The sequence below is a fragment of the Mandrillus leucophaeus genome, unplaced genomic scaffold (genome assembly GCF_000951045.1).
Source record: "Mandrillus leucophaeus isolate KB7577 unplaced genomic scaffold, Mleu.le_1.0 Scaffold531, whole genome shotgun sequence".
Taxonomy (NCBI): Eukaryota; Metazoa; Chordata; class Mammalia; order Primates; family Cercopithecidae; genus Mandrillus; species Mandrillus leucophaeus.
In genome coordinates this window covers 399,360-422,242 of record NW_012105709.1, presented here as the reverse complement: position 1 = coordinate 422,242, position 22,883 = coordinate 399,360, and the positions used below count along the sequence as shown (strand labels likewise).

Below are 22,883 nucleotides of genomic sequence, written 5' to 3'. Positions count from 1 at the left end.
ATCTGCAGTATCTTCCTTCCTCCTAGATCCTTCCTGTCTGCATGTAACTACAGATATGCAGAAGTCTCCCTTATTCTCACCATCCTCCACCAAAGCAGACAGACTCGCAGACAGACAGATCTTGTGTCAGCCCAGTTTATTTTTTAGCTGACAAATTATCTTCCTTTCCTACTCGTCTTCATGAAAGTGGAGAAAAATACACCTTTTACAAGATGAGTGCTTTAAAGAAAAAATGTTACAGAAGGTATTACGTATTTATTACAAACTTAGAAAATATGGCTAACAAATAATAGAATATAAGGGTCAGAATCTTCTAATTTACAGATAGAGTGTTAACATTTTGGCTCTTGGCTTTCTGTCATACGTACACATATGTATAAATGAAGCACTGTGTATATTCTTTAATGACCTGCTTTATTACCCCTTAATACATGGTGAAAATCCTTCCATGTCTTTACATATTCATTATATGTACCTTAATATCATTTTTTTAACCTTTTGTTTTTTCTTTTTAGAAACAGGGTCTTGCTCTCTTGCCCCACTGGAGTACAGTGGCACAACCATAGCTCACTCCAGCCTCAAACTCCTGGGTTCAAGCAATTGTCCCACCCTAGCCTCCAGAGTAGCTGAGACTACAGGTGTGGACCATCATGCCTGGCTAATATCATTTATTTATTTATTTATGACAGGATGTCACTTGCCCAAGCTGGAGTGCAGTGGTGCGATCACGGTTCACTGTAGCCTCCACCTCCCCAGATTCGGGTGATCTTCCCACGTCAGCCACTTGAGTAGCTGGGACCATAGCGTGCGCTACCATGCCTGGCTACGTTTTGTATTATTTTGTAGAGATGAGCTTTTGCCACGTTGCCCAGGCTGGTGGCTCAAGCAATCCACCCACCTGGGCCTCCCAAAGTGCTAGGATTACATGCATGAACCACCTTGCCCTGACTGCTAGTATCCTTTTTAATGGTTGTCTTTATGCATGAAAATATACTTTTAAACAGTTCTCATGGATGGACACTGGGAAAGCTAGCCCCCTGTGAGAGTTTGAGCTCCTTAGTGTGAAGACGCTCTCCTGTCAGTTCTAACGTTGCATTTTCCTGGTATGAATCCTGAATATCTGACAGAGGTCTCAGTTAACTTAGAAAGTTTATTTTGCCAAGGTTGAGGGTGTGCACTTGTGACACAGCCTCAGGAGGTCCTGACAACGTGTTCCCAAGGTGGTCAGAGCACAGTGTGGTTTTATACATTTTGGGGAGACATGAGATATCAGTCAGCATATGTAAGATGAACATTGGCTTGGTCCGGAAAGGCGGGACAACCCAAAGTGAGGGGGGGGCTTCCAGGTCATAGGTTAATAAGAGACAAATGGTTGCATGCTTTTGAATATCTGATTAGCCTCTCCGAAGGAGGCAATCAGATATGCATTTATCTCAGTGAGCAGAGGGGTGACTGAATAGAATGGGAGGCAAGTTTGCCCTAAGCATTTCCCAGCTTGACTTTTCTCTTTAGCTTAGTGATTTTTGGGGCCCCAAGATTTATTTTGCTTTCACACCAGGCTTCTTTGATAAGTTCACCTGAGTATCCTGCTAATCTCTCACATTTTTTGGTGCAAAAAGGAATTTCTTTCCTTAATCAATTTCTTTCTGTGCTTAAAAGTTTTTTTCACACTTTTTATTTTTTAATGGAGAGACACCATCTTTTAAGTTACCAAAGTTTTAGAAGTTTTTGCACTTCCGTTTCTCCTTCATTACTCTTTTTTTTCTCCTGAGATGAGATCTGGCTCTGTCGCCCAGGCTGGAGTGCAGTGGCATGATCTCGGCTCGCTGCAACCTCTGTCTCCCAAGTTCAAGCGATTCTCCTGCCTCAGCCTCCTGAGTAGCTGGGATTGCAGGTGCCCGCCACCACGCCCAGGTAATTTTTGTATTTTTGGTAGAGACAGGGTTTTGCCATGTTGGCCAGGCTGGTCTTGAACTCCTGACCTCAGATGATCCACCCATCTCGGCCTCCCCAAGTGCTGGGACTACAGGCGTAAGCCACTGTGCCTGGCCTGTCCTTCATTACTCTTATAATAATTCAGTAGTCCAGTCCCAGCATGAGGGTGGGGGATTTGGAGTAATATTGGTCAAAGAATATAGTTTGACACGAGCAATAACTTCAAGAGATCTATGGTACAAGGTGATGATTATAGTTAATAACAAATTGGTGTATATTTGAAAATAGCATAGACAGCAGATTTTAAGTGTTCTTATCACAAATAAATGGTAAATATGTGAGGCAAAAGCACTAATAAATAAAATTTTGCCTCTTAAGAGCCATAGAGTCTAATTGAGAATAGAATGGGAGGCAGGTTGTATAATAATGATCATGCCCACCCACCTCACCAAGTCCCAGCAGCAACCTTCTCTCTTCAGTTCAATACCCATTGTGTCCATCTCCCCCTTTCTTGTCTCATTACTCCTCTACTCTTTCAGGCTCTCTGATGTCTAGCACGGGCAATTCTAATAAGCCTCAAACTGGCTTACTTTCTTCCGGCCTCCCTCCCCACAAGTCCATTTTTCATGTTAATCTCACTAAAGCACCCTTCTGATCATGTCACGCTCTTGCTCAGGAAAAGCCAATGGTCCACACTGCCTGCTCATTTAACCCCTTGCTGTGGCCTTCAAAGTCCTCTTCAATTTAAATGCAGCCTGTTTGAAAATTCAGTGGCATCACAGCTCTGATCAAAAACCATCTAGCCAAAGGAACTTCTTCACAGTTGTGTCTGCATCATGTTTTTAGGACTTTGCTGTAGCTGTTCTCTCTTCTACAAATGGCTTTCTAACAATTTTTACATGCCTCAAACATAGTAATTCAAGGCCTAGCTCAAATGCAACCTGTTTGTCAAATCTTTCCCTGATCCACTTCTCATCCCCATCAAGACATATTTTTCTATGAATTTATGAATGTATCTGTACCTGATATATTAGTTATAATTTTCTGTTGTCTTAGTCCCTTCCCCAACCACCCCAGGCCGCCGGACCACAGCTTCCTTGAAAGCAACATCTGAATCTCTTTTGGGACTGACACATAGTTGATGCTCTGTAAATGTTATTATTTCTTTGTACAATGTTTTTCACAAAATGGTTGTACAACTAATTTTTATTAAATGACTAGAAAATATAAAACTTAAGACAATGAACATGACAAAGAATTTGAAATAGTCCCAGTTCTTTTTTTTTTTTTTTTTTGACACAAGGTCTTACTCAGTCACCTAGGCTGGAATGCAGTGGTGCATTCACGATTCCCTGCAGCCTCAAACTCCTGGGCTCGAGCAATCCTTCCACCTCAGCCTCCTGAATAAGTGGTACTACAGGCATGTACCAACACACCTGGATACTTTTTTGATTTTTTGTAGAGACGGAGTCTCCCTGTGTTACCCAGGCTGATCTTGAACTCCTGAGCTCAAGGGATCCTCCCTGGATGGCCTCCCAAAGGGCTGAGATTACAGGTGTGAGTCACTTGCCTGGCCCCCAGTTCTTATTATGTCCGTCGATTTGACTAGAAGTCTTACAAAATGACATAAGACAATTTGAAAAACAGTTCATACAGCCTGCATTATAAAGTTGGTAAGGTAAGCTGCAGCTCTGTGTCTTTTTTTTTTTTTTTTTGAGATGGAGTCTTGCTCTGCCACCCAGGCTGGAGTACAGTGGCTCCATCTTGGTTCACTGCAAGCTCCGCCTCCCAGGTTCACACCATTCTCCTGCCTCAGCCTCCCGAGTAGCTGGGACTACAGGCATGCCCCACCACATCCATCTAATTTTTGTATTTTTAGTAGAGACAGGGTTTCACCATGTTAGCCGGGATGGTCTCGATCTCCTGACCTTGTGATCCGCCCGCCTCGGCCTCCCAAAGTGCTGGGGTTACATGTATGAGCCCCTGCGCCCGGCAGCTCTGTGTCCTTTTGAAGGTCGGTTAAAGTAAATGCAGCAATATTCTAGAGCTGTATAATTTGGTGCATTGTGTGCTGAGTTCCTGAACTGTAGATCGTCTGAATTGAGATGATGCTGTAATTGTAATATACACCCAGGATTTCAAAGGCTTAGTAAGGAATAAAGACTATAAAATGTATTTTCAAGATGTTTTAAAATATTGAATATATGTTGAAATGATAATGTTTTGGAGATATTGGGTTAAATAGCACATATTACTAAGAATTCATTTTACCTGTTTTTTAATGCAGCTTTTAAATTTATGTATGTGATTTGCATTATATTTTCATTAGACAATATTGTCTTAGGGAGAAGATTTAGTCTTATAATCAGCAGCAGATAACTAAAATCCTCCAGCCAATGGCTGAACATAGGACCTTTAGGGATCCAGCCTCCCAGACTCACTAGATTTTCATATTCTGTTTAATCAATGGTGGGGCATGTCTAGAAAATATTTTGACCAATCCTTGTTCATTGAATAACACTAAAGTCACCAGTGGGAGGATATTTCTAACATTCTAATTATGCCAATTATTAAGCCACAGTAAAAGCACATTTCTCACATTCATTAGATTATTTAACAAAGTCTCTGGGGTTGATGAAAATAAAGATAACTGACGCCTTTTCAGTGGCCCATTCTGGAGTTTAGCCTTTCTAATTAAATTATAGCTGAACTTCTCTGGAATGTTATACTGGGTTGGGACAAATGTGAGCCTCTAGTGTGGTTTGCACACTAGAATATGTGTGTCTTACTGTGATCGTGGCAAGCTTTTCTAGTGGTTAAGGCACTCAAGATAGCAACCTAGCTGTCTCCTTTCTTAGCTTTTCTTTCATAATTCTTCTTTTCCACTTTATAAAAGAAAGTCATACCTCTTATTCTCCCCAAACTTTACTGTGCTGCATTGCTGTGAGATATCAAACAAGAGGACAATTTAGGAATGCAAAACGAGGAACACTCCTTAAAAATTTTTTTAAATGACTGGTGCCTTGTTGTATCCAGGGCAAGGCTTTGTGTCCAGCTGCCTGCCATCCATCCATCCATCCATCCATCCATCCATCCATCCATCCATCCATCCCTCTATCTTAGAATGAGAATTCTGAAGTGAGATGTTATTTGGAAACACCTGTAACATGGTTTTTAAATCCAAAACCAAGTCAGACTCCTCTTGTCAGAAAATAAATCTGCTTTGGTTGATTAGTTTGACAGTGAGGACTACTTTTGCTAATTAGGTACCAGAGGAGGCATTTTCTATTAATTGAATGAGCTAAATTTGCAACTCCTTAACAACATGCTAGAAATTACATCTTTTTTGATGATTTAAATTTATGATAAATATCAATTGTCAACTTTAAAATGTGCACAGAAATTCTTTTAGAGGTTCATGAACAAGAGTGTTTGAAGCTTCTGACTTAAACTAGTTTAACACAAGCATATTACACTTTGTATGTTGAAAGCTTTTAAAGTATATTATAGACATTTTATAGGAAGTTTTAAGAAGAGAAACAAAAGATGGAAAAAGACAATCCAGAAGAGAAATGGTAGAAAGAGACTGACCCATATGGTGCAGGGGGCCCAGACTGGTACAGTAGGCAGACTCTGTGGCTGAGAATTCCAAGATGGCGGCCTGTGTCACGACAGGTCCAGAGAAGGGTGTTGAAAAAGAATATTCAACGATGCATGACGGAGGGAGGTTTCAATGTTCGAAAAAGTAGAGCAGGCAGAAGGAGGTGGGTTCTGAAAATGAAGAGGAGAGAAAGAGGCGGAGAGTCTTTGCTCCAGTGATTCTCCAAATGATGGGGTGTAGTAAAGAAGGCTTGGCAGCTTTGTTTGAGGAGATGTTCATTGTGGCCCTTGAGGTTATCTAAAATTTTGTAGATGTCTAATCCTGATGAGCTGGAGACAGTTTTCTTTGACCCATGAGTTTTTCCAGGTTGCGTTGTTCTTTGTTGCCACCTGGGGACTCTCCTGTCTGGCAGAATGGAAAGACCAGTGCCTTAACGTATGTGGATTGTTGTTGTCTGGGTCTTGCCTATCTCAAGGTGTCATATGGGCTCTGACACACAGAGGACTAAATTGAAGTAAGGAAGCAAGCCAAACTATATTGCTGGTCCTTTTGATTCACTGGAGTTGTTGGCTTCAGAATGTTATCATTGGCTTTTACAGTGCTCATTCACTGCTTGATGCTTTTCCATTTATTATTGAATTATCATATATATTAATATATACGTGTATCAGTCTGTTTTTATGCTGCTAATAAAGACATGATGGAGACTAGGTAATTTATAAGGAAAAAGAGGTTTAATGGACTCACAGTTCCACGTGGCTGGGGAGGCCTCACAATTACGGCAGAAGATGAAGGAAGAGCAAAAAGGTCTTTATCATGGCAGCAGGCAAGAGAGAATGAGAGGCAAAGGAAAGGGGAAACCCCTTGTAAAACCATCAGATCTCGTGAGACTTATTCACTACCACAAGAACAGTATGAGGGAAACCACTCCCATGATTCAGTTACCTCCTACCAGGTTCCTCCCATAACACATGGGAATTATGGGAGCTACAATTCAATGAGATTTGAGTGAGGACACAGACAAACCATATCAATATGTATTCTCTCACAATATAGTTTTTATTTGACTGTGATGACCCAGTGTCATGATCTTAGAAGACACATGGCATACAGCGAAAGGTTTCCTACATTAGCTCTATAGAAAATCATAGCATTCCTACATATGCATACGGGCAGATATTTAGATATTTAAAGTGTTGTTCTCTTTTTCTTCGGATATTTTATACATTTTTTTGTTTGAAAATTGCTGTTTTTTGGATATTGTTTTATTCTATGAATATATGAGGAAGATCCCTCATAACATGAGGAAAATAATAAAGTAATTAAAGTGAGAAAAATATTATTTGAATAATTAGCAGTCTTGCAAGGACATATTTTTGCTGCTATTTTGACAAGTAGAACTTGTCATGAGAAAGTCTGAAGGTCAAATCACTGGTATGGTTTTTACATTCAAAATGTTTTCCCCATTTTTTTCGAGGCTCATACATCTAGAATTATATGTTCATGAAATAATTGCTTTTTCTTGAGATTTCTGTAGACAGTTTGTAGAACATAATAGATGTTTATTTGATAATGATGAAGAGACGAATTTGATTTCATAGAAATTTTCTATCGTAAGGTTAGCCTTTTGTCAATCAATAAAAAAATAGTTTCTGTTGGCTTTTCATGACGGTGACTCATATCATTATGACTAATTCACTGTCTCCTAAATAATCCCTCCTTACTCTATGACATTGCTAGCAATTTTAATGAAAATCTTCACTCCAGGAAAAAAATTCAAAGTGAAGTATTTGTATGTAAGGTTTACAGTCTCTACCCCCATAAATGGAGTCTGTTTTTCCACATTTGCAACACATATAATATGGTTGATAGAAAAGTTTTTTTTTTTTTTTTTTTTTTTGCAAAACATATTTCTAGAGGAAAGGTTTCAAACAGTAGCAGATGCCTGTAAATCTTAGAAACATTCTTTCAGTTTAAGTTTAGCAGCTCTAGAAAGCGAAAGTAGAAGAACATTATCTCCTATATTATCTCCTATATTCCTATACATTGTTTAAAAAAACTTGTTTGTTGAAAAGAAAATAGGTTAAGAAGTAAATAAACTAAAATTAGAAGATGGAATTAATGGTTACATGTAATTCTGAAAATAATTATTTTGAGAGTAAATCAATCATTTGGCAATATGGTATGGATTAAATGTGAAAAAGCAATTTCTGAACCCCAGCTTCTTCAGGTTAGCATGCTGTTAAACTTGAACTCATTCAGAAAGTCTTCAGGAGGTCTCTAAGTTTGGGGGCTTCGTTTGGTAGTTTCTGTTTTCAAAGCCAGTCTTACACTAGGATGGCTATACATTTTTTTTTTTTTTTTTTTAAGAAAATAACAAATGTTAGCAAGGATAGGAGAAATTGGAACTCTCATGCATTATAGTGAACGTGTAAAACGATGCAGCCGCTATGGGAAATAGTTTGCTGGTTCTTCAGAAATCTAAACATAGAATTACCATATATTAACCTAGCAATTTCAACTCCTGCATCTATACCCAAATGAACTGAAATCAGGAACTCAGATACTTGTACACCAGTGTTCATTGTGGCATTGTTCAGAATAGCCAAAAAGTGGTCAACTAGTGCTCCTCTTTAGACGAACGGATAAAGAAACTGTAGTTTATACATACAATGCAACATTTTCCACCCTTAAAAAAGAATGAAGTTCTGATACAAGCTACAACATGGTTGAAACCTTGAAAACATTATACTAAATGAAATAAGCCAGACCCAAAATGACAAATATTGTATGATTCCACTTACATGACATCTCTTAAATAGGCAAATGCATAGAGATGGAAAGTAGATTAGCTATTACCAGGGGCTGGCGGGAGTGGGGACTTACTGCTTAATGACTGCAGAGTTTCTGTTCAGTGTGATGAAAAAGTTTTGGGAATAGATAGTGGTTATGGTTGTATAACATTGTAGGTGTAACTAATGCCACTGAATTGTATGATTTAAAATGGCTGAAATCACAAATATTGTTATATATCTTTTACCACAATTAAAAAATCTATTAATGGGCCCAAAACGATTGAATTGTAAACTTTAATTGGGTGAATTATATGGTAGGTGAATTTAAATGGGTAAACTGCATGATAGGTGAGTTGTATGGTAGATATGTGGGTGAATTGTATGGTAGGTGAATTTTATACCTTCATAAAACAGTTTTTTAAAAAGAGGCAGTCTTGTGAGTAGGAGGAGAGCTAGGTAAGGAGACATGGATCCTGATTTGATTTATGGCACCATTCAACTGTGTGTCATGAGGGGTAAGCCCCTGACCTCTCTGGTCACAGGACGGGATCCCATCAGGCACCCTCTTACATACTTCCTACTTCTGTCCTCTGTGGCTCCGTGATAGTAAGGCGGATAGTTTTGGTGGGTTAGGTTGGTTCTCAGCTGGAACAAACATGATCCTCTGGCCAGGTGCAGTGGCTCACACCTGTACGCCCAGCACTTTGAGAGGCTGAGGCAGGTGGATCATGAGGTCAGGAGTTCGAGACCAGCCTGGCCAAGATGGTGAAACACTGTCCCTACTAAAAATACAAAAATTAGCCAGGCGTGGTAGCATGCACCTGTAATCCCAGCTACTCGAGAGGCTGAGGCAGGAGAATCGCATCAACCTGGGAGGCGGAGATTGCAGTGAGCTGAGATCACGCCATTGCACTCGATCCTGGGCAACAAGAGCGAAATTCCGTCTTAAAAAAAAATTCCTCTGACCTCTGATGCTGAAAATGATGTAAATTCTAAATGCAGTCCAGATGTGGCTGTAGACATTCTAGAACCCCAAGGCTCCATAATTGCCTTCAGTTTTAGGCAGAGTGGATGGGTCACTGGGTCATGCTAGCAGATCATGTGCTTGCTTAAGGAGGTTGATTTTTTTTTCAAATAATCTCTATTTTATTACAAGAACATTTTTAAAGCATATATTTTAACTCCATACACTTCTTCTTTTTTTAATAGGTAGAAACAGTTTTCAGGATTGAAAACTTCCTGAAATTTGGATTATCTTAGCCTTATTTTGACATCATTATATGCTATAGCCCTCTGTGTTTTCTTGTAGATACCACGATTATATTAAACATGTTCTTTTTTGTGAGGTATTGAATCTGAGGCTGAAATGAAGAGGTATTGATAAGGTTTGTTTTGTTTAGAATGCCCTTCCCATGTTTGCATGAACTATACTTCGTCTATTATTCAAGATATGTTTTAAAGCTTTCTTTTTTTCATTAAACCCTCTTTAACCTCCTCCTACATGGAAGTGCATTGAACACAGACTCCACAATCAGTTAGACCTAGTTCTGTTTGTGGCCCAGCATTTGCTGGGTGGGTGATGCTGGACAATTCATTTACTTCTGCCTTAGCCTTCTTCTTTGATAAGTGGAGTTGTTTTCTTTTTCCTTCTCACTTCCACCATTTCCACCTCTCCTTGCCTTAGGGCGGAGAGGAGTTACTAGCAAAAAGACTGGCAGGCAGCATTGCCTGCTCTTTCCTGATCACCATTGCTGATGATTGGCATTTGTATTTTAATACGATGTCCACACTCTGGAAAGGAATAATCTGGAAAGAAGACTGGGAAGTAGATGATTTGCCTGTGTCATCACCACATTTTCCCTGTTCCCTGGGGTGGTGTACCTGCTCTTGTAATCTTCTTTAATTTCTGGAAGAACCTGGCTTCGGAAGGTATTGTGCTGTAGGTTTTCCCAGGAGTTTTGTTTGCTTTAGAGGTTCTTAACAACCATCATTGCCTTGGAGCCTTTGTCAACATTTTAGGCTTCCTTGTACTAAACAGATTTGCTTGTCGGGCCACACTTGTGCCTTTTCACTTATTCTCACCAGGGACTTCCTTCACTGGGCATCTGGCTGGGATTCTTGTTGCATTAGTGCACACTCAAGGGCCTCTGAAGAGTATCATGGAAGCATGTGCAGGCATTTTTTTCCCCTCCAATTATTGGTTATCCAGGACAATGATACTACTTCAATTGTTCAGGCCAGTCTGGATATCAGGATCATTATCTGTATGGCAGGTCAGGTTATTATGAAGAAGCACCCAGGAGCTATGATGTATACATAGCAGGACTGAGAGAAGAGGAACAGCTGGCTAGAGCATGAAGAGCCAGCCTCTGGGATTGAGGAAATACCAGGAATAGCTCACTGTCTTGCGGGCTTCTTCTCTCAGAAGAAATGAGACTATAACGGCTTCACAGGTTTGATAGCCAGTGAGGTGGCACAGCATCTTGGGAAGACATGGTCCACTTGTGTTATTATTACCCATCGGATTCATTCCCCACGCAACTAGTCCATTGTAAACTAAAGCAAAGTATGTTGTTAAAAAGAAAATCAACTTGTATTTAGCTTTTTACAGAGTGAAGTGAAAGTCTGTTTTAAATGTGGGTTTTAGCTTTAATAACTTCAATGTTTAAATGTGGCAAACTCACAAAAATATCATTTGAAATGTTAATTATCTAAACTTCTTGTACACTTAGGTAGTTTTGACAATTCTGTAAACTACATTTTTAATTTTAGCTTTTTTTAGGTCCTCTGAGGATGTCAGATTTTGAAAGAAACTCAGGGAGGTTAAACATTCTGTTTGAGAGCAGTCTGTCTCCTGTTGGCTTTGTTTCTTTGTCTACATATTTATAATATTTTACAGATTATTATATAATATTTATTATTTTCATTTGATATTTTAATACATATTGTTTGAATAAATGAATTAGTGTTTGGGTATGATTGGGTATGATGAAACAAGAGAGCATAATGGCATAACTAAGTGTGAGCAGCAGATTTATATTGGGGGTGATTCACATGTAGGGCCCACAAAAGGAAGAAATGAGAGTATGATCTGAAATACTTTTGTTGCTTCCAAAATAATCTTCTTTGCTAATGAGAAATTGACTTTCTAGGGTGTGTTAAATTTTGTGTGTGTGAAAGAGGCCTTGATAAAATCAATCCAAGTTTAAAATCATCCAATAAGAGATTTCTTTCTTGGCTAAAGGTCTAGGTGCTTCTTTTTAAAATAGCTGCACTTTAGGGAACTCATGTTACGTTAGTGCCAGCCAGCTGGACACTCTTAAATTGCTTCAAATGGTGTACTAGAGGATAATGCTTTCTCTCTAATAACAGTGGAGTTTTAGAGGTGATTTGTGTGCTTTCATAGGGGAAACAACTCCTAATTTCTCTGCCACATTTCCAGTTTAGGATTTAAATTGAGATATGTTGCTACATTCTGCTAAAACAATTTTCAATACGCATTTGAGCTGGTGAAGTGAAAACATTTTCAAACCAGTTTCCTTGAAGATTTATCAAGCAGTTTTGTTGATGCATCTTGCTTTACTTCTTTTACCTATCACAGAAATAAAATTCCAGGCTAGGCAGCAGTGAAGGCCTTTGGATCTGTGTGAGCATGTCAAAAGCATTTTAAGAAGAGCAAAATATTTAGAGGAAGAATTTGGAAAAGCAGCCTTAAGGGATTTAACACATTTTTCTTCTTCTAATTCAGTCTCGTGTTCATCCCTCTAATGGAGAAAGGTCATTAATGGATAAGATTTGCTAAGCCAGCAAAGGCTTTCAGAAACAAAATGGTTTTCAAAAATCCAAGCCTAAGGAAAACACTGGTTTGAATTTGGAAGCTTGAAAATACATTTGGAGAAGGTTTATGTGCAGTAGAAATTATACTCATTCACTTAATATTATACATATCTATTTATAATCAAATTATATGTAAGTTTGTTGTATTCTTACACATTTTTGTTTTGGAGAAGTTAAAATAACGAATTGGCTTGATAATGAGGATTGAAATAATTTGAGACTGTGGAAGTTCCATATAACTTTCTAGGCAGACAAAATGGCTGATCAGAATAGCATGACAGAAGTTTAGTTATCCTGTTACCCGTCTGCTATTTTTACGCCCCCCAGATCTAGGCCAAGATTGTTTACCTTAATTGTTGTGATGTGGAGGTTAGTAAGTGTGGCAAGTTTGTTACATTTAAATCTCATAATTGAAAAGCCACAGGCAAATTCTTGTTTTTTTACTGAATTCCTGTCTAGTAGAAAATAATAAGTATGTCTGTTTGTATGTGTGTGTGTCTGAAAAAAGGAAAATGCAAACTAGTCTTTGAAATATGTATACCCTTTCCCCCATTTTTAACTGTATCAAGAGAATGAATGCAGAAGTGTATTTATAAACTTTGAAGTATTTTTGAAACATTTGGATGTTAGAAAATGTATTGTTTACAGATGAATAATTTATCTGTTACTTGGACTTATATTCTGACATTGACTTGACCCATAAAATAAAGACTATTGTTGAAACATTATCTTATTCATTTTTACAAACATAAGAATGGGAATCCATAAATTTGATTTCATTGTATATGTGATAAAATGGAAAGATTATTGTCATTTGATAAGGTAAAAGTGCTCATTTCTTTGTCCACTTTATATCTGGGGAGAAACCTACATAGTATGAGATATTTTAATATGTTTTTGAAATAAGAAAGTTAAATGCTCTGGAAATAGGTTAAGAAAATGTAAAATGTAGTGAGATTTCTTATAATTTTTTCCTTTTTTATGGCCTCAAATTCTTAAGTTGTGTGAATATTATCAAATTAAGATAATTTAATACTTATTTATGACCTTTCTATATTTTTTATTCATAGGATTAAATAAAACTGCATATAACCAGATTTATAAAAATACATCCTTTTTAAGGTAGTGGGACAAATAATTGGATTTTCCAAATGCCCTAAACACTGATATTTAATATTAAATTCATTTTGGTGAGGCTGGTATAGCGCCTTCTTCAGGTTGATGTGTGGTGGTAGCCTTGTATTCTGAGTATAATCTCTGCTGTGTCCCTCTTTGATATGAAGATGGCAAAGGGTCATTCAGTGTGTAAGCACTTTCTCTTGGTTAATAAATGGCTTATGTGGCCTTGATCGGATAATATAAAGCTTGAAATAGGGATTGTTGCTGTCTTTGCTGTCCTTTCTTGAAGGAAGGTCACCTCTGAGCACCATTAACATCAAGGAGTTTCTTAAACAGCAGTTTTGTTTTCTATACCACTTGCTCCCTTAGTGTCTTGGAGAAGGTCTCCAATTACCTTTATGGAGTTGTAAATGCGTTTTTTTGTTTTTTTTTTTTCTTGAAACTGCTGCTATATTTATTCTGAGAATGACCTTTTAATTACAAACTCTCCTTCCACAAAGGGGTGAGGACCAAAGACCACAAACTGGGTGAAGTGGTAGATGAATGTCTAATGATCCTAGTAGAGGTTTGTGAGCAGGTCTGTATTTAATGTGGAATCAATGCTGGAGGGCCAAGCACACCTGGGCCTCCTCCATTATTATTTTGCTGTTCCGATGTGGGAGGCAGCCCAGCAGTATAAAAGGTGGCAGAGGAGGCAGGACACACATATGGATGGAGCCACACCTTTCTGCACTGTTGTAGATACTCCTTGGACAGCTTTCTGAACAACTGATAGAGATTGTCAAAATGCTGTTTTGTAGGCTTTAAGACAACAATGACTCTTTTACTGGCTTTAACAGAAAATCGAGTGGTGATGGAAGAGAGTATGATCTGAAGAGGTCCAATGGATATTTATCTGTCTTGCTTACACTTTTACTATAATCATTATAACAAGCTGGACACCAGCTCTTCGTCAAGTGATTGTCATTTATATTCACTAACCTTTACAGTACTCTTGCAAACTAGATATTATTTATCCCTATTGTACAGATGAGAACCGTGAGGCTAGGCGATGTTATAATGACCCAAGGTCACACAATAAATGGATTGGGACACTGTCTACTTGGTTCTAGAGAAAATCCTTTTCTCTTTTTGTTAGCCACACGGCCTTCTTATATGTAACCAAATCCTTCTACCCATCTTTAAAAAGTTCAGGGTGGTCAGTCTTTTAAAGTAACTTTTCATTTTTTATGGCTTATAAAATTAATTTGTAATCAAAACCAAAATTGATAATGGTTTTAAATTCTTCTGATTTTTCTACCTGTAAAAGTTTGTATAGATCAAGAGCATTAAAACCTCATGTCAATCTTACTACAGGAAAATGGGTTACAAGATTGACCATAAACCTTATGCTGTCATTCTAGAGGGTGTAGGACCAGTATGAAGAGGGAGGAAGTCACGAATTCCTGAGTTTTTATTGGATAACTTTAATTTTTGTTTTGAACATGAAGACATTTTGATTATGCTGAAATTTTACTTCAACAAAATGTAGCAGAAAGTGCTGTGGGTACTAGCTGGAAAGTAGGTCTCTGATTCGATCCCATAAACCTGGATTTGGTCTCTGATGGCAGGACTCCGGGGCTTAGGGTGAGACAGCCTGGTCCCTTGGGAAAGGTGCCCGAGCCTCCCTCTGTTGTAGGCAGTGTTGGGCTCCATAGGTGAACTGGGCAGTCATCACATTCTGCATCAGCTGCGCATCATTGTGCTCCAGGAGCTTGACTAATAGGACTATTTTAAACTCTTCGAGGATAGAGATAACCTTATTTGGTGCTTTACTAAAGGTACAGACTCTCATACTTTTTCCTTCTCTTTCTTTTTCCATTCCACAGATGAACACAATGATGTACAGAAGAAAACCTTTACCAAATGGATAAATGCTCGATTTTCAAAGGTAACCGACACTTTCAAAAACTTTGATGGTTCGGATGCGTCATTCTGATTGAAGGAGTTTGGTTGGAAGTGCAGTAAATTTTCCCCAGGAAGTGTCACCTAGCAGAAGTCTTCTAAGTATGCAGATACATTTATTCTTCTTTTATTCTCTTCCAAAATACGTTTAAATGGAAATTCTCACATACATAGTTTATGGGACGCTATTGACTTTTACCTGGCCTTCTCCAGATATTTAAGGCAACAATTAGCTGCTTTCGATTCTGCAAATCCTGGGTACATCTGGGAAAGGATATATCATTGGGAAAATTTTTGTGTTCTCTTGGTTGAGAGGATTATGATTTCATTTTGCCTGGTTAAAACCAAATGTTATCATTCAGGAAGTCTTTCTACCCTGTCAAAAATATTTATGGATTTTTATTCTTGTAGATGTGGCTAATAATATTTATCTGCCTTGTGGGTTTTTTTTTTTCTCGTGTACTTCCTTAATTCCATCCCCCCTCCCCCGCAAAGATCTGCTCTTAGCATTTCTGACTATTTAGAATATAATCAATGCTTTGAGCAATAATTTTTCTTAGGGGCAGACCATGCTGAAGAGAGGAATTGTCAGTGTTATTTTCAAATCTGTTCTAATATGATTATCTCTTAGTTATTGGTGTTGGAATTTTGTGCACTAAGCCTCAGGTGGGAAGAGAGTTTTCAGGGTAACAGATTGTGTTACTCTTCTATAGCAAGATGAAAAATAGAAGTTTCTCAGAGAAACACTGTTATGGTTTTTTAAACAGTATAAAAGCTATTTTAATGAAGACTTGCTTTTCAAAATTTTTGGTTGCTTTTCGAAAGTTGTAAAGGTCAGGGAGACAAACATTGGTATTTCCTGAGGAAAAAATGAGAATATCTTAAGGTTAGTTTGAGTAGCAGCATAGTTTAAAAAATGACCCACATCCCAATATTTATAGTTGGTTATTTGATTTCACTGCTTCTTAGGCTTTACAAGTTTATCTTGAGGGATATTTTATCTTGCCTGTGAGTATGTAAGGAATGTGAAAATTAACTTTGACAGAGGTTTAAAAATATAGAGAATTAGAACATAAAGGTGCTTGCATAATTGGCAGTTATATGTGTAGGATTATTCCAAAGCACATGTAGGCGTATTTTGGTACATTTTAATTTGTTTTATTCCAGAGACACAGGTAACATATGTGCATCTCGGGCTTAACATGAATAAAAACTTTTGAAGTATTCATCTGCATGTGACCATTTTCCAGAGAATGTAGTTTTAATAACTGGGAGTCTGGATATGAGGTGCTTTATTGCAGTGGTTTCATGATTGCTCGTCTAAGTAAGATTATTCATCCTGGTTATTCACGAGGATAACACGGGAATTGTTTAGATAGAACAAGTGAAGCAGTTTTTAGCAGCTTAATTTAGTCTTTGGGGAAGAATTGCCTTAGAACTAATTTTGAAGATTGTTTTGAAAGCATTAAACTTGGTAGACCTAAGTTTAGAAAGCATTTGAAACTGGGTAAATTACTTTTTACCTATTTATGACAATGGAGAGCAATAGATAGTACGATAGGACATGGAAAGGATTTGCAGAGGAAGAGAGATGAGAACTGAGAAAGAATAATTGAAAAGAAAGTTCTCAATGTTTATGGCAGGTCATTGACACCTTTAAAAAGACCTCACATAAAACAAACTCTGGTAGTACCAGAGTAGTTTATTAAATGAACTTGATATTTAAATTTGGACATTTATAATGTCTATTATTTTGCAATATAAATGGGGGCTTTAAGTCCCATGTAAATTGTTTGCCCTGGGATATTTGTATTTCTTACCAAACTACTAGAAAAGACTTGGTAATTTTTATCATTTTTAGTAAAAGTTATAGTTATGGAACACAGAACTTTTACCTAAAAGCTTTTAGCTAAAAGTGTCTGTGTTAGTGTTTGGAGATGGTAGTTTCTGAGCTCAGTTTCTGTGTTAGTGTTTGGAGATGGTGTTTGGAGAAAAACTACCAAAAGTGGGATGACTCTGAAAACTTTTATTTTCATCTAGCAAGAAATCAAAACCTAGAAGGAATTTGTCTGAGAAATTATGAATATTTGGAGATGGGAGGCTCATGGCAGTGACACTAAACATTCACATTATTTTTTCTTTCCTCTGGCTGTCTTAAGACCATAAACTGAACTGCTTCCAATTGGGGATAGTGAAAGAGAGGGTAACACATTTCTAGACCGGGAGATTTCCATAGACTCCCATGTGGCTTAACCCTTGCTGAGCTGGGGAAAGACTGTATTTGTGCCTGGTATTACTAGGTAATGCAGAGGCTAGAACAAGAAAAAAAAATCCCATTGAAGGGAATGAATTTTTTAAAATCCGTGTCCTTTGGCACATTGTGGTGAGCTTTACAATATAATTTTTCAGTGGGTCCACTACTCCCCTACAGTGTGGGTTCCTAAACAGAGCAACAGGGCCCCTGTGCTGAGAAATCCAAACAAACACTGATGGCACCTTCTGCCATTTAGGAATTTGTTTTAAAACAGGCATTTGTCTGGATATTTCCTTTGTGGCCTCCTTCCCATCGAAAGTCTCAATCAAACATCGAGTCTTGTTAATTCCAATATGTACATATATTCAAAATTGTCCACTTACTCTATGTAGAGTGACATGTCTCTTTTCTAAGTCATTGTTATTGGTGTTGGAAAAAATGGTGAGAGACTTTACAATGGGCAAGAAAGACTAGTGGGTGTCCTGTTAGCTCAGGCATCTGAATTATCTCTGCCTTTAATTATTTTTGAGCTACATTACAACTAGGTAAGTTGTGGAAAATAGGTATGCAAGTGATTCTTATCCATAAAAATGAAAATTATTTGGAAAGCAGTTAATTATTGCTCCTTGGATAGACCAGTTTTTGCATCTATTGCAAATCTACTTCAGTTTTCATCTTTCTTATGTAAAACATGTGTTTTTAAAAATTTTCCCCTGAACTGGTTGTAACACCTTATTGGGTCCCTCATTAATTAATGAGTTAAATAAAGTCTTTAACACACATTATTATCACATTGGTTTGAGAGTGATAACCTTACCTCGTTTGAAAATTATCGTTGAATACATGGACCACTGTGAGAATCTGCTAATTGGTTCTTCATTCCATGCCCCACCTTCTCCATCTCCCTATCCTTTTTTTTTTTCTTTTTTTCTTTTTTTTTTTTTGAGACAGAGTCTTGCTCTGTTGCCCAGTCTGGAGTGCAGTGGTCCAATCTTGGCTCACTGCAGCCTCTGCCTCCCAGGTTGCAGCGATTCTCCTGCCTCAGCCTCCCTAGTAGCTGGGAGCATGGGCGCATGTCACCACGCTCAGCTAATTTTTGTATTTTTAGTAGAGATGGGGTTTCACCATGTTCGCTAGGCTGGTCTCGAACTCCTGACCTCAAGTGATCTGCCTGCCTCAACCGCCCAAAGTGCTGGGATTATAGGCGTGAACCACCGCACCCGGCCTCCCCTTCCATTTTCAAGAGAGTATCTATAGTGTTTCTAAAGGGTAAACCTGAATACGTTTTTCTCTTCTGTAAGCTCTTTCATTGGGTGCCCATTGTCCTTTTTTAAAAAAACAAAATTAGAAATTGAAATTGTACTTATTTTTGATATATAGTGTGATGTTTTGGTCTTACTTGGTTCTTAACACTCTAAATAGCTACCTCCCAATTTACTCCTAATTTTATTGTACTTTCCTTTCGCTCCCTCTTTATGCTCCAGCCACGCTGTCTCTGCTTACCATCCCGGTGGCCTTCCTGGCCTTTGCACACAGTCCTTTCTCTATCTCTTCCTGGGCAGCTCCTACCCTTCCTTCTTGCCTGAACTTAAATGTTGCTTCCTCAAGGATCTCTTTTCTGAGCTTCCAGACTAGGGTAGAAAAGCTGTATACTATCAAAGTGTTATGATTTGAAGCACTTACCATACTGTAATTTAAATAGTTGCCAGTCTTTTTTCCTAGGTTAGGTATAAGCTCTGTGGGTGCAGGGACTGTCTATTTGCTCATTGGCATATCTTTTGGCATTTAGTAGGTATCCAGTAAAGTATTTGTAGGCTTAATAAATAAATGAATGACAATGACATAGACATACATTGAATATGCCTAATTCTATATGTTCACAAGCCACTTGGGGATGGTTGCATTGGAAAGAGACAAGAGTAGAGTTTAGGACTGAGTGCAACATGGCATGAATTGTGCTATGTCCTGGATATGAATATAATGCATCAGGGCTTTTGCTGCATTTTTCACAAAAATAAGCAAATCCAGCTATCCAAACTTTCCCTGTTTACCTGATTTCTTGGAGTTGTGCTGCAGGGATTGTTAAATGACCACTTGGACTTAATGTATATTATTGTTTTATTTACCCAGTACAGTTCTTCACATAGGATGTAACTACTACATTCACTGTGAAGAAAAATAAGACTAAAAACTTAAGGCTAGCACAATTCTTTTCTTGATAAGGGATTTGGTAAAGAACTTGACAATAACATCGGTCTAAAACCATCTTTTAATTTGTAACTGTATATGAATATACAGTAGCCAAGACAGCACTCACTCAAAATATGTATTCTTTTTGCCGCAAATCCTTGTTAACATATCATAGAATATATGGTGCTTTGGCATTCAAGGATCCTGAGAAGTCATAGTGTACAGTAAATTATGGTTCTTGGATTTTTAAAACTTATGAAGAGCTCAAAAAAGTGATTATCTAAAAAAAAAAGCAAAAAATTAGGAAATTAAACACTTATTTCTGGATATCCTGCTCATTTATTTATGACCTCAGGCAAATTATTAGTCAAATTTTTCAGGTCACCTGGTCTACATTTCTATAGCCATAAGACACAATTGATCATTATTACCTGCCTTATATCATGAAGAAATATTGAGGCATTGCTGTGAAGTGTATAGGAGATGATAATTACTTAGGAATGCAAAATAAAAAACCTATCAGGTACCTTGAATTTGTGATATTCCTGATCTGTGGATCTGTGCCACACATATAAACAGAAAAGGGAAAAAGCATTGGCTCATTAAGCCCACGTTCTTCCATTGTATGGTGTATATGACTTGAGTTTTTTGCCCCTTCTAAATTTCAGAGCCTCTGGTTTGTTAGCCGGCCGGTCTCCCAAGGGAGGCAGCAAAGGCCTCATTGCTTTGCTGTTGGGAAATTTGCTCTGACTTTGAGCCTGCATTTTCTTTGGCTGACTTTCAGAGCTGCTCATCTGGCAGAGCTGAAAACATACAAATTGCATAAGTTATTTTATCAATTTGGTGAGACAGTTCTCTAAAGAGGCTTCACAAATAAAGGTTAGGTAGAAAATATGCAAACTTAGAAATGCTGAACTTGACTTTGTGCAAATTTCTGCTTTTCTCTTTTCTAAGACACAGATGAGCCAAGTTTTCATGTAAGTTACAATTCCAAATTTGAAATTTAAATTGACAGAACCTAAGAGAGAAAAGCTATGAAGCATTTTTTTTATGGATTCCAATATGGAGAGCTATTAAGATGCTTTCCTTTAGGAGACAATGAGACATTGCTTTTAGATATTGTTTTTCTACTTTTTTCGTGTTGGAAGTTAATGATCACTGAAATAGGGGTGGGAAAAGATGAGGAGAGAGATTTGTACAGGAGGTGCAATAAAAGGAGCCCAAACCCTTTTCCACCTCTAGGTGTTCAATCTTCTCTTTAGCACTATAAACAGGCTGACAGGCTTCCTATGTGATGATAAATACCATCTGTAGTAGAGGCTTGAGCTTGAAGAGCTACACACTGGGTCTGCCATTGGTTTATTTCATGAGTATGCATATGGCAACTCAACTGATTGTTTTAGGAGCCATTCACATTCAAGTAGTTCCTTAAAAAGAAGTGTAAATTTGTGTCTATTCACTAATACCTCTAAAAAGAAAACAATAAAATATACTCCATATTCTTAAACACCAGCTTCCAGATATACTTTGGCTGTACTTATGCAAGCTTTGTTGTTGTTGCTGTTTGTTTTGTTTTCATTCAGTTTGAATTTTTAAAATTTGATTTTTATCTCAAAATTGTTTATAAAATGAACTTCACCTTGGTTAAAACTAAAAACAAATGATTAAAATTAAAACTGTTAAGTATTATTTAATATGCTATGCTTTGATGAGTACTTAATAAAGGGTTTTGATTCGGCCTGTTGGTATTCATAATTGTGAAGCAAATTTGGTAGTCTTTATAATTGATGATCAGTTTAGAAATTGATCAACTGGGAGCAAATGACTATTCACCCTTCACCTAGGAAGGAGTGAGCAGGACCACCTTCCTTGTGCTTTTCCATTCAGCCTTTTGTGGCCCCACCATCTCTAGCTTCATAGATGGGCTCTGGTGGTGCAGGGAAGGGTGGGCTTATGCCGGGGTGGGAAGTAAGGTATCAAGAGGGGATTGCTGAGAGGTAGTGGTTGAGGGGAGAGAAGCTCTACCTATTACACAGAGTAAGGAGACACTGGACCCATTACCAGCCGTATCTGGCCTGGGAAACTTTTAGCTGCAATTGCCACAGGTAACAATTCACCAGCCATAAGGGGAGTCACACTTGGGGGGAAGCTGACATTTATTTTTGTTATTATTTGTTGGAGAAATAAAAAATCCTACCAACACTGGTACCTCTTGGTACCATGATAGAATACAGAGAAAATACAATTTACAATTAAGTGTGCATGTGTGGTTAAGTGCATGCAGGCAGTTGGTTAAAGACGACAAAGTCTAGACAGAATTTCACACAAATATTCAGTAAAGTAGGAGAAAGAACAACGAACACTTGTCTCTGTGAGAGACAACTAGATGTGCCATGTTGTGATGGTTTCTGTCCACCTTCTCAACAACTCCTGTGTTTAACTTAACTTGGAAAACGAGACTGGGTTTATCTATTTCCTGATCACAAAAATTGGGTCTGTATTGTTTTAAGGAGACACCCTAAGGGAAGGGAAGGAGCAGTGTAGCTGCCTCTCCTTTATATATATTGAACAAAGGAACTTTCATTTTATTTACCTTTACACTGTCAGAATCAGTGCATTACCAGTGCCTCACCCTAGTCCCATGGAAGCCTATCTTTTGAAGGACTGCGTTCTTCAAACATTTCTACTGTATTGCCAGTTGTGTATACATGGAATAAGCTGTATTGTTTCCTGAGTTTGCCTACAGACCTTGCCTGGTATGCATGTGCAGTCAGAGCTATTTATTTATTTATTTCATTTCCGTAGGTTTTTGGGGGAACAGATGGTGTTTGGTTACATGAGTAAGTTCTTTAGTGGTGATTCGGTGAGATTTTGCTGCACCCATCACCCGAGCAGTATACACTGTACCCAATTTGTAGAATTTTATCCCTCACCCCCACTTCCACCCACCCCCTCCCACCCCCAGTCCCCAAAGTCCATTGTGTCATTCTTATACCTTTGGATCCTCACAGCTTAACTCCCACTTATGAGTCAGAACATGCAATGTTTGGTTGTCCATTCCTGAGTTACTTCACTTAGAATAATGGTCTCTAGTTTCATCCAGGTTGCCGTAAATACCATTATTTCATTCCTTGTTAATGGCTGAATAGTATTATTCATATACTATATATATACTATACTATTAGTATATATATAATATATATCTATA

The 22,883-nt window shown here is 37.9% G+C and overlaps 1 protein-coding gene across 1 annotated transcript in view; it reads left to right on the top strand.

Moving 5' to 3' along the window:
- The window catches only part of UTRN (utrophin), a 512,939-nt gene that overhangs the window by 100,282 nt on the left and 389,774 nt on the right, over window positions 1–22,883 (top strand). The window contains exon 3 of the mRNA XM_011997130.1: window positions 15,156–15,217. Within this exon, the coding sequence (XP_011852520.1) occupies window positions 15,156–15,217 (62 nt within the window). The remainder of the gene's footprint in view (window positions 1–15,155; window positions 15,218–22,883) is intronic.